This window comes from Lemur catta, unplaced genomic scaffold, assembly GCF_020740605.2.
Source record: "Lemur catta isolate mLemCat1 unplaced genomic scaffold, mLemCat1.pri scaffold_43_ctg1, whole genome shotgun sequence".
In the NCBI taxonomy this organism is placed as follows: domain Eukaryota; kingdom Metazoa; phylum Chordata; class Mammalia; order Primates; family Lemuridae; genus Lemur; species Lemur catta.
This window is the reverse complement of record NW_025423850.1, coordinates 877,487-892,529: the sequence shown is the minus strand read 5'-3', so window position 1 is coordinate 892,529 and position 15,043 is coordinate 877,487. Positions and strand designations below refer to the sequence as shown.

General features: G+C 41.8%; 1 protein-coding gene across 1 annotated transcript in view; it reads left to right on the top strand.

Annotated features, from left to right (window-relative positions):
• The first annotated feature begins 1,039 nt into the window (after positions 1-1,039).
• Positions 1,040-15,043, top strand: part of LOC123629780 (neurotrypsin-like) — a 32,209-nt gene continuing 18,205 nt past the window's right edge. The window contains exons 1-5 of the mRNA XM_045539170.1: positions 1,040-1,167; positions 2,916-2,987; positions 4,836-4,940; positions 11,216-11,394; positions 13,106-13,247. Of these exons, the coding sequence (XP_045395126.1) occupies positions 1,040-1,167; positions 2,916-2,987; positions 4,836-4,940; positions 11,216-11,394; positions 13,106-13,247 (626 nt within the window). The remainder of the gene's footprint in view (positions 1,168-2,915; positions 2,988-4,835; positions 4,941-11,215; positions 11,395-13,105; positions 13,248-15,043) is intronic.

Below are 15,043 nucleotides of genomic sequence, written 5' to 3'. Positions count from 1 at the left end.
GCTCTTCCTGTGAGGAGAACTTGTACCGAATGATCCGGAAGGCACAGCCTTTCCCTGGCACCTGCCGTGCCAAGCGCCTGTGCACCTCAGTGTTGTTAGCACTGAGACACGTGGAAGCCAGCTTCTGACGACGTCCCTACGGCCATGTGCAGTAGGGTCATCCGTAATCACTTACAAGGTTGTGATGAAAGTCAGTGGCAAATGCCAAAATGCAGCTCAGTGAAAATGCTCTGCTAGAGGTTAAGACAAAGGGTCTAAATATATGACTTTCCAAAGATCTGACTTGATCTGCAAGTGGGAGCCAAGCTCGCGTTCTCGTGTTGTAGGTGTGTGTATGTCAGTGTTGTGTTGAAGAGTCTGGGACTCTGTGACATCCGGACATCAGCAAGCAACTCACCTTGTGATTTTGGATGAATTGCTTAACCTGTGAGGGAGCTGAACTTTATAATCTCTAAAAATCTCTGATACATGAAATTTGATCTTGGAATAAGCATAATCTATACATGTATAATCCTTAGTCCAGTTTTAAGGGAGAATAAAAACGACTGTACAGGGATAATTTTGTGGCTCTCAGGGGGTCTCTGTGACTCACGCTGAAGGCAGTGGTTCAGGTGTCAGGTGACTGCTGAGCAGTGGTGCCTGCCAGCCACCGCCAGGGCTTTTATAACAGCCGAGAGAACTTGCCCTAAGTGACCATTTCAGCGTAAGCTTTGACACATCGATGTAACATTATCCATTACTGTCCGTATAGGCTTCCGCCTCAGTGAAGTGAGGGTTTTCTCTGAATACCCAGGGAAGTTAAGGCACCAAGAATCCTTTCATTTCAGCATCTCTGTAATGTCTGAAATTCTGGCGAATTCATTCTCAACTTCGTAAAACAGTTTGAAGAAAAAGAATAGGAGAGTTGCCTTCAAGATCATGTGCATGTATTCAAAATATGTGATACGTCCCTAAGTTTCCATCAAAGCTCACATAATGTGAACGCTTTAGTGAGTTTTGCTTGCAGAACTAACCCAAGCGATCGCTTCTGCTGCCCAGGATGGCGCTGCTCCGCTGCTGTCTGCTGTGGCTCCTCCTGCCCGTCGGCTGCGGGACCCAGAAGTTGCCCACGCGAGATGAGGAGCTGTTCCAGATGCAGATCCGGGACAAAGCGTTTTTCCATGATTCGTCAGTCATTCCAGACGGGGCTGAAATCAGCAGTTATCTCTTTAGAGATACGCTTAAAAGGTATTCTCCCTGCAGTGCTTTCTTTATCAAAAATCTCATAAAGGATGCCTCCAAAAAAGAAAGTAACCTTTTAGACTTAGTTTAGGGAATTTGCAAATCAACCTATGAATGGCATTACTTATTTTCTCTAAGTAAAAAAAAAAATGGCAATGCAACTTCTATTCATTAAATGGAGCTGTTTGGTTCTTGCTGATTGTGATCTCCTTTTGGGAAGAGGGGGCAATCCTTGCATTTCTTGCATTTTAGAATGATTATTTTCTTATTTTCAGGATAGTAGGAAATTTCTAAGAAGGCCCCTGTAGGACTAAGATGAAATTAATTGAATAGATGATTCTTCAAGGGTTTGCATTAAGTTTTATATGGATGATATTTCTTTGACAAATCTGATCAGATCCCGAGGGAATCAAACCAGTGATAAAAAGCTGGCATTGTTCATTTACCTTTATGCCAACATCAACAAATTGGGCTCGCATATGTTTCTGAATATTTTGAACTCTAAAAATTATATACCTCATATAAATTATTTACCTCATATAAATAAAATATGTCTTACAAACTAATTAAATAAAGTTACTTATTTTGCAGTGCTCAAACCCCTCTCTACACTTGCAGAACACATGGTTGCTCTTTGGATAATTATATTTCAAACCCAATTTCTCCTTTTAACTTGGGGCACATTGGCATTCCAAAGGACTAAACTGTCTCACACAGTCAATAAGCCATTCTCCAAAGATTGAGGTATCCCCCACCATCGGGTCATCTTTCTATTTTGATCAAGAGTAAGGGAAGGTGACGCTTGGAATCCCTTCCACTTCTGGCCCAAGGATATCACCGTCTGGTCAGTCTGGACGATGCTCGGAGGTGAGTTTTCCTATTTTGACTGAAGTGAACTACTGTTTAGGTATCACTTCAGCACTGCCCGGGTGAAATCATTTATGTGAATGAATGCAATGGATCAGGAGCTGACTTGTCATGAGTCTTTAAAGGACATTCATGAGAGGGAGGCACAAAATGAAAGGATGATCACGTAGAAGGAACTTGCTGTCCTAGTCCTTGCTAAGACTCAAGTCTGCGCAAACAGGAAAGGGAACACAAAGCAGTCCTAGCACTTCAAGTTAACCTTTACTGTTAACTGAGTTCTCACTGAGTACATTTTGCTTTTCATATTATTTTGTCCCTTGAAATTTTTGAGTATGTCAGATCAAATCAAAATTTTTCTTTGGAAGTTACTTTCATTTCCCAAATGTACATGTGTACTGCTTGTTTTGCAGTGTTCTTTAAACACAGCATTCCATATTATATAATCATATCACTCAATCAAATCGTTTATCTCCTTTAGTTTTCCACTCCCTGAAAAGTTAAGTAAGTTTCGGTTCTAAAAGTTGTCTTAAAAATTACACTTTTTTTTTTAGGAGATTACTCTAGCTGCAGTGTGAAGAATCATTTAGAGATAGTGAAAGTAGATGTGTAGGAAACAGCTGTTCATTAATTCATTCAACAGATGTGTATTGGGATTGCCCTGCTCTCTTATAGCTGTCATTCTAGTTGGGGAAGATGGAAAAAAAAAAAAGTAATATATAGCATGTCAGGTAGTGGTAAGTGGTTTGACGAAAAATGGAGTGAAAGGGAGCTTTGTGGGCTGGAAGTGTACCATACTTTACACCAGGGGTCAGGGTGGTTCTGTACAGGGTGGAGCTGGAGGAGAGAGCTGGGGAGGGGATGAGCGGGCAGGGTCCCTACCTGGAGGAGGAGGATCTCAGGTGAGAGGTGGGGGCAGGAGTCTGCGTGTTCCAAAGCGAGCAAGGCGCTGAGTGGAGGGGGGAGGAGAAGGGTTTAGATATTTGCTTGTAAGACATTGCAAGTTCTTATCCCGCAGGAAACAGGAAGCTCTTGGAGAGTTTTGAGCAAGGGGGTGTGGTGTGTTTGCCTTAGGTTCACTGGGACCCCTCCGCCTGCCTGGAGGGGGGAATAAACTGAGGGGTCCAGGTGGAAGCAGGAAGCTCAGTCAGGAGGCTGCTGCAGTGCCCAGGCAAGAGGTGGTGGCTCATATCAGGTGGTACCAGGTGGAGCAGGACAAAGAGCCAGATTCTGGGTATATTTTCAAAGTGCAGCCAAAGGTGTCTGCTCGTTCATAGTGTGTTAGCAGAAGAGAAAGTTGACAGTGACCCTGTTTGTCCTACATGACTGCAAGGGTGGCATGGTCATTTGCTGAGAAGGGACAGACTGCAAGAGAAGCCAATTTGGGGGAAATAATCTGAAATTTGGGTTAGATATCTTCAGTGTGAAATTGCCTTAACATCTAAGTGAAGATGGCAAGAAGATAGTTGTAACTGGAATTTTTAGGCAAGAGTTCAGGCTGAGGTTTTAAATTTGGGGGTGATTAACGTACCAGAGGTTAAAGCCACGAGCCTGGTGAGTTCACCCAGGAAGAGAGCACAGGTGAATGAGGGATGCTCCGAGCACAGGCCCATGGTGCATGCCAGGAGTTGGAGTTTGGGAAGGCGAGAGGCTGCCAGCAGGGGAGACTGCAGGCGTGGATGGCTGTGGTGGTCAGTTTGGAGAGCGTGGTGGTCTCAGATACGGAGAGAGCAGAGAGAGAAGAGGTGCCCAGGAGGTTCAATCTATAGGAGGCAAAACCTCCTTTTCTTTACCATGGAATCAGTGAGCAACTCCGGGCTTGCTAGAACTGAAATCACCATTTCCTCATTTGCAAGATTATAGGCTTTGAAATACAATTAAGTGAAATTATCTAAGTCACTTGGAGTAAGAATATACAGTCTTAATATTTTTATAGATAAGCAATATTTCATGCATTTTAAAAAGTCTTTTGAGAGATCACAAAGTCCGAGGAGAAAGCATAGAGCAGAATATTTTGAATTTTTTAAATTTTAAAAAATCATCAACTTATTAATTCAACAGAAAATCCTGGTGATAGAGAAGTGACAGACAAATGTATCTTTCCACTGACTGACACAGTGGTCTTTACTTTTTAAAAATATTTCTCAGATGGTGATTAGATATTGCTATTGAAAAAGATACGGAATAGCAAAGCTGTGAATAAAAGTCACTAATGTAAAAATGTGAATACAATGTTGTTTTGCCAGAGATCAACATACATTTCAGAACTAGGTTGCTGTGAAGATGGTGTTTCGAAATAGTTGGGACTATGTCAGAGCAGCCTCAGTGTAACGTGCAAATTTATCACCAAAATTATGGAAAACACAGCAATAAACCTGGAAATTTCCTTGATAGTGGCTTACTTTGCAATGGCAGGGCCTATGTTAAGTAACAGCCAGACACTGGTGAGGGTTGATTTTTAAGTCAAAATGCTTTTGGTTCAGTGTTTTTTGCTTATTTCACACTGTGTTTGCTGGTGAGAAGTCTGGCTGCGGAGCCCTGAGCTGCCGGACTTGCACAGTTAGTGCCGTACGTATCATGTTTTGTGCCAAGCAGGAAGTTTCAGTGTCTATGAAATGGAAATAAAATGAAATTTTATGAAAATGAAAACCAAATGATTTTTCCACTAACTCTGGATTGTAAATGTTAGAAAGAATTACCGTGGTCTGAATGGAGTTCGCTTTCCCACAGGTATTTCTTTGTGGTTGAAGAAGACAACACCCCGCTGTCGGTCACGGTGACACCCTGCGACGTGCCCTTGGAGTGGAAGCTGAGCCTGCAGGAGCTGCCCGAGGAGACGAGCGGAGAGGGCTCAGGTACACGGCAGCGCAGATCGGCCCAGACCCTGAAGGGATGGTTAAAAGGCTTGTGAAACATACACCTTCTGGTAATAAGAAAAACCAGCACAGGTGCCCAGGTGAAGCCGGAGATTTTTTTTTTTTTTTTTTTGAGACAGAGTCTCACTTTGTTGCCTGGGCTAGAGTGAGTGCCGTGGCGTCAGCCTCGCTCACAGCAACCTCAGACTCCTGGGCTCAAGCGATCCTCCTGCCTCAGCCTCCCGAGTAGCTGGGACTACAGGCATGTGCCACCATGCCCGGATAATTTTTTTTCTATATATATTTTAGTTGGCCAGATAATTTCTTTCTATTTTTAGTAGAGACGGGGTCTCACTCTTGCTGGTCTCAAACTCCTGACCTCAAGCGATCCTCCTGCTTCGGCCTCCCAGAGTGCTAGGATTACAGGCGTGAGCCACCACGCCCGGCCTGGGATTAAATCTTGTTTGTGTATCATTTTGTCCGGTTAGCCATCACCCTTGACACTGGGCCGTGATTTTTTAACCTTGAACCATTGATACTCAAATTTTTTCCAGTTGTTTTTATAATTGGCTCTCCTGTTTTTCAAAACTCTGTTTATATTGAACTTTATACTTTAAAATATAGACATTTTAACATTTTATCTCTGAGTACTTCAGTATGCATCTCTTAAAAATAAGAACACCGCCCTACATAACCAAATCATTATCATAATTAATATGACTGGTAATCATTCTTAACATTGTCTGATATTCTGTCATATTCAAATTTTAACAGCTGCCCCCGCAATGTCCTTGGAAGATGGTTTGTCTGAAGCAGAGTTTGGTCCAGGACATGCAGTGTGTCTGGGTGCTGTGTCCTGAGTCTCTTTGGCTCCAGAGCGCCCTCTTTCTCTTTTCTCCATGGCCCTGACTTGTTGGAGAGACCAGGCCGGTTGTTCAGAGAATGTTCTCTCTTTGGAATTCTCATCATTTCTTCTTCCTAGTGCATTCAGTTTATTCCTCTGGTTCTTGCAATTCTTGAAATAGAGTTTAGGTCCAAAGGCTTGAAGATCAAAGCAAACACTTGGCTAGAAATCATCACAGGTGACATGTTCTCATCTTGCATCTCCTCAGTGGTCATGGAATAGCTGGTTTTCCCTACACCTGAGGCCAATATTGAGCACCAGGTTCTGATTCTTCACTGTAAAGTTACATTTTTCCCTCTGTAACTGAGTCTAGGGTCTAACTACTAATTTGTAGTTCATACATGGGGCAGGAAGAAGCATGATAAATCCTCTGCCAACAGGTGTGACCATAATTACTGGCATTGTTTACTGGTGTGATCATTTTCTTTGGACTAGTCGGGAGTAGGGCCACTCGGTTCCTTTTCAGGAAACTAATTAATCATTAAATTCCCGAGACTAGATTTTTTTTAAGTGTTCTGACTGGGTATCAATTTCAAGACCAATTTTCTTAAACTTCCCAGGTGTTGGTGTTGGAGTTAGCATAGCATAAGATTGTGAGAACAGCCTGAGATTGCGTCCTACTTTTGGAGTTAAGCAACAGAACCTCTTAGTCCCAGTTTTCTCATCTATAACATACTTCCTAATTTATGGAGTTTTGTGTCTACAGGGCAGTTAGCTCACATAGTCAGTCTACCATATACATTGGTTATCAAGGGCAGTCCAATTAGGTACTGTTATATTTACAAATGTTATTATATGTTCAAAGTAAACTGAGCATTTGATGGTGAGATCATCAAACACTATCTATCTAGAACTTTTACTTAGTTAGCTGTATCTATGAATTTTATCTTCTAAAAAACACTCCAAGTGTATATATGTGTAGTTACTGAGTTATTAATTATGCATGGAGTGTGCTAATTGATTTTCATATGAGTTACTAGGAAACCTATGTCTTTGCTAAAAGTATTAAGACCTTTAAGAGTATAGTAATAACATTTAATATTACCAGTGGCAATATGGATTATTCTAAGTTTAAGCTGTAAGGCATTTTTATTATTAATATGTTTCTGTGGCGAAAAGCCAAACTTTTGGCCGGGCACGGTGGCTCATGCCTGTAATCCTAGCACTCTGGGCAGCCCAGGTGGGTGGATTGTTTGAGCTCAGGAGTTCGAGACCAGCCTGAGCAAGAGCGAGACTCTGTCTCTACTAAAAATAGAAAGACATTACCTGGACAACTTAAAATATATGGAAAAAATTAGCCGGGCATGGTGGTGCATGCCTGTAGTCCCAGCTACTCGGGAGGCTGAGGCAGGAGGATCACTTGAGCCCAGGAGTTTGAGGTTGCTGTGAGCCAGGCTGACGCCACGGCACTCACTCTAGCCTGGGCAACAGAGTGAGACTCTGTCTAAAAAAAAAAAACAGAAAAGCCAAGCTTTTGTTGCTTAGAAAGATGCATAGAAACTTTAAATGACACTGAATATTAGTTGCATTTATAGTTATTGAAGTCATCCTAAAAATGCATGTTGTAATGCAGAGTTCTTTCTTTAGTGACAGAGACTTTTTTTCACTTATCTAAGTAGTTCTCGAACCAAAGCCATGTTGACAACAACAGTCAGTTACACAGAACATAGAGATGGAGTCACAAGGAGGCCATATGTTCGTGTTGAGCACACGCATGAGTTAAGCAAAGTGCTAACATCTTTTTCAAGCACTAGCTCACTGCTCTTTTTGTATGAGGGGATTCATGTTTGGAAAAGTAGCTAAAAGGAAAAATATCTCTGCATATACAAGGCAGCAAAGATCCTCCACAAAGCCCTCATAACAACTAGCAACCCAGCTTTGTAGAGATTTGTTTTTAGCACAAGTTCTCTGATGCCCTGAGCTGACACTGTTGGTTTGCCTTTCTTGCACTGGATTTTATAGCTCTCTCGTAAGTTTGCATTAAAGAGTAATCTGCAACTCTTCCTCCTCTCTAATCTGTCTTGCTCATTGATTTAAAGGCTAAGTACTTTCAGATGAGATAGTTTTTTAATGACACATGGTTGACATCAGAGTGTAATTGTGGCTTGTCTCAATGTATGCTTTGTTCTTAAGCAAATTTCATCTCTGTCTTATTTGCTCTGTTGAATTCCCAGGGGGCAGCTACGTCATGCCTCCCTGGAATAGTGCTTGCAATTTCCCTGTGCGATGCTGTCTGTGTTGACCCTCATCTTTTAATGTTGTCTGTGTATTTTGCTAGCTGGCAAGCTTCCTAGATACAAAACGAATTATTATACTTAAGATACTTAAATTGGATTAACTCAGAACTTGGAGAAAGGTAAGGTGCAGGAAAGGAGGCAGCCAGATGTTAGAAAATTAGATAACTTGAGACTACATATATACCCAGTGAAGTTTCAGGTGCACACATTTTAATTAGAATTCCTTTCTGTTTGCTTAACATTAAAAGCATTTCCCCGTGTCTTTCAAAACACTTAAAAGCATGGCTGAGTCCTGTGACATCATATTTTATTGTGTGGACGTGCCATAATTTACACAGGAATTTTAAAATTTTGGACATTTCTTTCCCCTGAGGTTTTTTTTTTTTTTGGCCATAAAATGATCATGTACAACCATATTATTGAGTAGTTAGAATAAATTTTTTTCTGGTATAAATTGCTCTTTAAAAAAATTTTTTTTGCTCATGTATTTTACTGTTCATGAAAATTAAAAAAGTATTTTATAAACTTTACAATAAAGATAGCCTGGTATATGGAATTCTTGAGCAGGAAAGAGACCTTGTTTGATAGGTAAGGAAGTTCGGCCCCCTGAGGTCACCCAGTGGCCCCGAAGTCACAGTTAGTGGGAGGCAGAGTGACACTGTTAATAGGAAAATGAATAATTTCTTTGCACAAAAAGTTTTGTTTTGGACACTACAACCTTGTGGTTTTTTTTTTTTTTTTTGGTAAAATACTTTGCAGGCATTAAAATACTTGCAAAGGTTTGCCTCTGATTATGTATGTGTTCACTGAGAATCTGAAGTTGAGTAATGCAAGTCTCAGCTTAACTTTTGGGCCATCACCTTATAATCTGTAATAAAAATAACGTGTATGTTCGTCCAGTGTGTTATAGGCTACAAATTACCTCCATAAATATTCTTCCTAAAATTACGTTAAAATGAATAAATAAATAAAACAGATTTACAGCACTAAAACCAGAAAAGGTTAAGATGCTGACTGATTCTTCCTCCCTCCCCACTCCCCAGCTCTGCCTTTTGGGGAGCAGGGAAGGTAAAAACTCTGGTGTCTGTTTAAACTAAATACCAGGCAGTATTTAGGTAAATTGCATCCTGTGAAGGATGTGTTGTTCATCAGCTGTTGGGGGCCAGGGCAGAGGGGGAGCTGCTTGGCGGTGCCGGGAGAGGAACAGGAACCGGTGTTCACTGAGCTCGTGCATCATGTCAGCTTAGTTCCTACCGCCCTGCGGGTCAGCCCTGATCATCCCTGTGTCCAGCTGTGGCGTCCACGCCTGGGAGGTTTCAGTCAGTTCCCCAGAGTAGCCCAGATTTAAACCTCAGAGTCTGGCCAGGCGCCGTGGCTCACGCTGTAATCCCAGCACTCTGGGAGGCCGAGGCAGGAGGATCACTTGAGGTCAGGAGTTCGAGACCAGCCTGAGCAAGAGCAAGACCCCGTCTCTACCAAAAATAGAAAGAAATGGTCTGGACAACTAAAAATATATAGAAAAAAATCAGCCGGGCATGGTGTCACATGCCTGTAGTCCCAGCTACTCGGGAGGCTGAGGCAGGAGGATCGCTTGAGGTCAGGAGTTCGAGACCAGCCTGAGCAACAGACACTATCTCTGCTAAAAATAGAAAATAATTAGCTGGGTGTGGTGGTGCTGGCCTGTAGTCCCAGCTACTGGGGTGGTGCCGAGGCAGGAGGATCGCTTGAGCCCAGGAGTTTGAGGTAAAATATATGTAACACAAAATTTACCGTTGTGACAATTTTTAAGTTTATAGTACATTAGGTATATTCACATTGCTGTACAACTATTACCACTGTCCCTCTCCAGAATTTTTCATCATCCCCAAATCAAACTTTGCACCCATGTTAGATGACTGAGTTTGGGCCAGTGATGTTTAGGTAGGAGTGTCACGTATCACTGTAGGAAGTGTCCTGTCCTTGTCCCACTGCCGGCTCCTCGCTGACTGCAGGGCAGAGGGGGTGGCTGGAGCTTGAGGAGCTACATTGGGCCAGAAGGTGCCACCCTAAGGATGACAGTAGAGCAAGCGAGAACGAGCTTGGGGCCCTAATTACTGCCCTCGAGCCGGCAGCTACCTCTGGTCTAAACTTGTTTAAGTCGCTGTGATTTTCAGTTCTGTTGCAGCCACCTCTATTTCTAACAAAAACGTCTCTTCACTCAAGTTTATCCGTAGTAAATTTACTTCTTCCACAGTTGGAAGTGACACCACTAGAACCTCAGATTCCAGTGATGGTAACCGCCTGTCAAAATGATGAATGACTGCAGAAATTGCATTTTCAGCCCTTGTCACCCTTGTCATTTTTAGACTACAGCATCTATATTTTTAGTTTGTTTTTTCACTGATCCTATATCTCTTCCCCTTATTTTAGTTGCCCTTTTCCCATAACATTACAACTATCTTGACAATTTACAACAAAAAATACATTGAAGAAAAAAAAAGAAGGAGGGGAGGGAGGCTGGGAGAAATGGTCTTTATTCCAGATAGCCATTGTCCTCCTGAAAATCTGAGGTTCCTTTTTTTTTTTTTTGAGACAGAGTCTCGCTTTGTTGCCCGGGCTAGAGTGAGTGCCGTGGCATCAGCCTAGCTCACAGCAACCTCAAACTCCTGGGCTCAAGCAATCCTCCTGCCTCAGCCTCCTGAGTAGCTGGGACTACAGGCATGTGCCACCATGCCCAGCTAATTTTTTCTATATATATTTTTAGCTGTCCATATAATTTCTTTCTATTTTTAGTAGAGACGGGGTCTCGCTCTTGCTCAGGCTGATCTCAAACTCCCGACCTCGAGCGATCCTCCCGCCTCGGCCTCCCAGAGTGCTAGGATGACAGGCATGAGCCACCGTGCCCGGCCAAGGTTCCATTATTAATGGAGAAAAGGAGGGTACACATTGGGGCATCCCTAATGATCTCTGAAACGTGTGTAAGGGCTGAAAATGAGAAGAAGAACACCAAACAAACAAAAAAGAGACACAGAAAGTCGTGCATGAGCTTTGAAGTGAGTTGGCAAGTAGGATTAATAACTGTGCTTTTACCAGGGGCCACAGAAATGCGCCAGACCAACTTCCGATGTCTAATCCGGAATCCTGTGTTCCCACAGTGGCATCGCCAAAGCGTGGAGTGGGGTGTATTTTGGCGAAGGTTCCGGCCCCGTGGTGCTGGACGAAGTGCGCTGCACGGGGAACGAGCTCTCCGTCGAGCAGTGTGCGAGGAGCTCCTGGGGACAGCACGACTGTGCCCACGGAGAGGACGCGGGAGTATCCTGCACCCCCGTCACAGGCAAGGACTTGGCCCCATTCGTGCGCGGACCCCTGCCCCGGCACTGCTGGGGCTTGCCCCGGCGCCCCTCACCCTCAGTTTAGATGGTATCACCACGTGGGCACACACATCAATCCCCCAAATCAAACTAAAAAAAAAAAAAAATGAACACAAATCGTATATCAAAATACTATCTCCTTATTCACAGATATTTCTGAATTGTGCAATTTAAGGCTCTACAGTCCTGTAAAACTTGATCAGGACACGAGACTTTGTTGCAATGTAGGGTTCAGTAATGAAATCAGTGTGCAGTGATAAATTTCAGGCAGTAGATGTAAAGATTACGTCTTTAGTCCATTCGGCTGTTACCTTGGCTTGACTCTCAGAAGGTGTTTAAAGCTGGTAAAACCGTAGTGATGCGATTGCTGACGAAAGCACACTATTAAAGAAACCAATTAGCTTTGCTCAGTTTTTAGACTATTCCAGATTGTAGCACAACTGTGGAAACATGTCAGGGGGTAGGAGAAGGGCGTGTCTGAGTGCAGACTGGTGTGTGTGTGTGTGTGTGTGTGTGTGTGTGATTACATGTTGGGGGTGAGAAGAAGGAAATGAACAGTCAAGAGAAATTGAGTTATCACAAATCCATTGTTTTTATGGCAAAAAGAACTTGAATAAAATTTTTTTGTTTAAATCTTTCTTTAATAAAAATTAAAAAAATAACTTCTTGGAGCCTACAAAATACTAAATTTATATTTTTATTGACAATTCTCTACATGCCTTTGTTTTTATTAGCAGATTAACACATTGGTAGTCAATAAAAATAGATAATTTATGCCAGATTTTAAACCAGAGCACATGATCTTCTTGAGTCACAATTTCCCCCTCTTTCAAATGAAGATAGCCTTGTAGCGTTGCTGTGATGGTCCGATGAGGTAATACTCATCGCGTGCCTTGCAGACAGTGCAGTGTTATGTTCGTAAATGGTTCTGTTGCTAAGAGACCTTTATTTGCTTTAAATGATCCCAGAGATTCATGAGAAGTCTGACTTTTACCCAAGATTATATATATGTTTGATGGGAGGACTATTTGGATTATTTGGGATGGAAAATGGCTTTTAAATCTACATTTTTAAAATTTAAATTTATTGTCCTGTGTATCTGCTTCGAAGCTCTTTTAATTATTCAGTTAATAAGATTCCAATTCAGATCTGTGTCATCAATAAAAGAACAAAGGCAAGATGTGCGTTCCAGTGTTTATGACTCATGGACGCCTAAGGAATAATAAATGCATTGACCCGACAGACTGTCCTTTATCCAGAATAGTTTCTTCTGTCGTCTTATTTTAATATTTTTTATTTGCAGTTGAAATTTTGAACCATCTCCAAGTTAATATGTGTTCTTACTTTTTACATTTAAATGGCCCATGCTGCTTAGATTTCAAAGACTAATGTTATAGGAAACATCACAAATATTACTTAGTCCAGAAAAATTTAAATAGATACTTCGGAATTATATCAGGATATATTTTTCTACTCAGAGGACAGGAGTACACATAGAAAGGGACACTGTCACACTTCAGCATCGATACAGTAACCCCAGGTCACCGAGCACAGATGTGATACAAGTTTAACAAGAGGCCTGGAGCTGCTGATAGTTCTCATGAAATGACAGCATTGTTTTGCCTGTTTTTGAGCGTTGATTTGCTTAGTCTCTGTGTCTCCTTCTCATCACAGATGGGGCCATCAGACTCGCAGGGGGCAAAGGCAGCCACGAGGGCTGCTTGGAGGTGTATCACCAGGGACAGTGGGGCTCTGTCTCTGACGACGGCTGGACGGTGCTGAACACATATGTGGTTTGTCAGCAGCTGGGATTTAAGTAAGGCTCACTGGGATGAGGCAGCTGAATGCCAGATTCTGTCTTTAAAAATATTATTGTGTAATCTCTATTGGAATTTCTTTCTTTTTTTTATTTTATTTATTTATTTATTTATATTTTTTTGAGACAGAGTCTCACTCTGTCACCCTGGCTAGAGTGAGTGCCATGGCGTCAGACTCACTCACAGCAACCTCAAACTCCTGGGCTCAGTCGATCCTCCTGCCTCAGCCTCCAGAGTAGCTGGGACTACAGGCATGCGCCACCATGCCCGGCTAATTTTTTCTATATATATTTTTAGCTGTCCATATAATTTCTTTCTATTTTTAGTAGAGACGGGGTCTCACTCTTGCTCAGGCTGGTATCAAACTCCTGACCTCGAGCGATCCTCCCGCCTGGGCCTCCCAGAGTGCTAGGATTGCAGGCGTGAGCCACCGCGCCCGGCCTGGAATTTCTATAATACTACAAATGCATATTCGCTATCATCTCTCTGCCTATCTAGGGAAGCACAACAATAAAAGCCATGACAGTTTGTAAGGTGATGGGTGATCATGTCTTGCTGTTTGTCTCATTCACCTTTCCCGCCACCACCCCTCGTCTTGAACAATTGGTTGAAGCCAGGGTGACTTCTAGGTCTCTCTGTGTCTCTTCCAGCAAGACTTTGCTCGATTTTATTCTCACGCTCCAATACTGTTGCATGTCATTAGTTTCGACATCGTCGTGTCTAACGTTGCAGAGACGTCCGGTGTCAAATGCTTTCGTGTTTCATTATTCCCTTTCTCAGAATGTGATGGTGATTCTCACTTTTATTTGAGAAAAACAGCCCTCTTGTTATGAGACGCCCTCTAGAACTCGCCTTTGCCCTCACTCACGTAAAAGCCAAGTGTCACCCTGGGGACGTTCATCCCCTGCCACACACAGTGCATTCCAGAGCAGACCCAAGTATGTCCCCGTAACCGCAAATGATGCCTTTCCGTTAAATATTGAATGAACGCCCATTCTTTCTTGTTTTTCGTGTCTCTGTGTCATGCTTGAAGGAATTGTTTGAAGCTTGAAGAAAATTGGCAACATTGTTTCATTGCAGCTTCAGATAGAGCTATTTGCAAATATTCATTCCATCTTAAAAATATGCCTTCATTCAAGCTAGGTAAAGCTGTGTTTAAATGTATATTTTAAAATTTATAAAAGTAACATAAAACAGAGAAAGTTTGGAAAAGAAAGAAAATTTTAAAAAATCCATAATGTTTTATTCTTACACCATCATTATTATAATTTGTGTGTATGACTTTATATCAGTGCTAGTAGTGGACGTGTAATTTTTATATCCATATTTTTTACCATTATATTGCTATGTAGTCATAATTTTTAATAACAATATCCATAGAAGGTTCATACCATAACTTATTGAATATTTAGTTTAGTTTAATTTTGCCTGTTACAATAATGCTATCAGGAAGATATAAATGCATGTAATTGTGCCATGTCTTGAATATTCTTGGGCAGAGCGCTTATTGGGTAAAGGGCTATGACGTAACAGCCAAATAAATACAGTGTATTGACATTTAATTAATGAGAATTACTTAATACGTGTCATTTTAAGTAAATCTCTATTAGACTGTTAACTATACTCCAATTTCATAGATTTAGAGAGTCATAAATCCTATTGTTTACTATTTATATCCACATTTTTTCCTTATTAATGAAAACGAATGACATTGATTTTTTTTCTCCATATTTTATTTAGTTTCATAAATCCATTCGGTTTTTCTTGCATACACAGTAGTATACAAACTTACTGA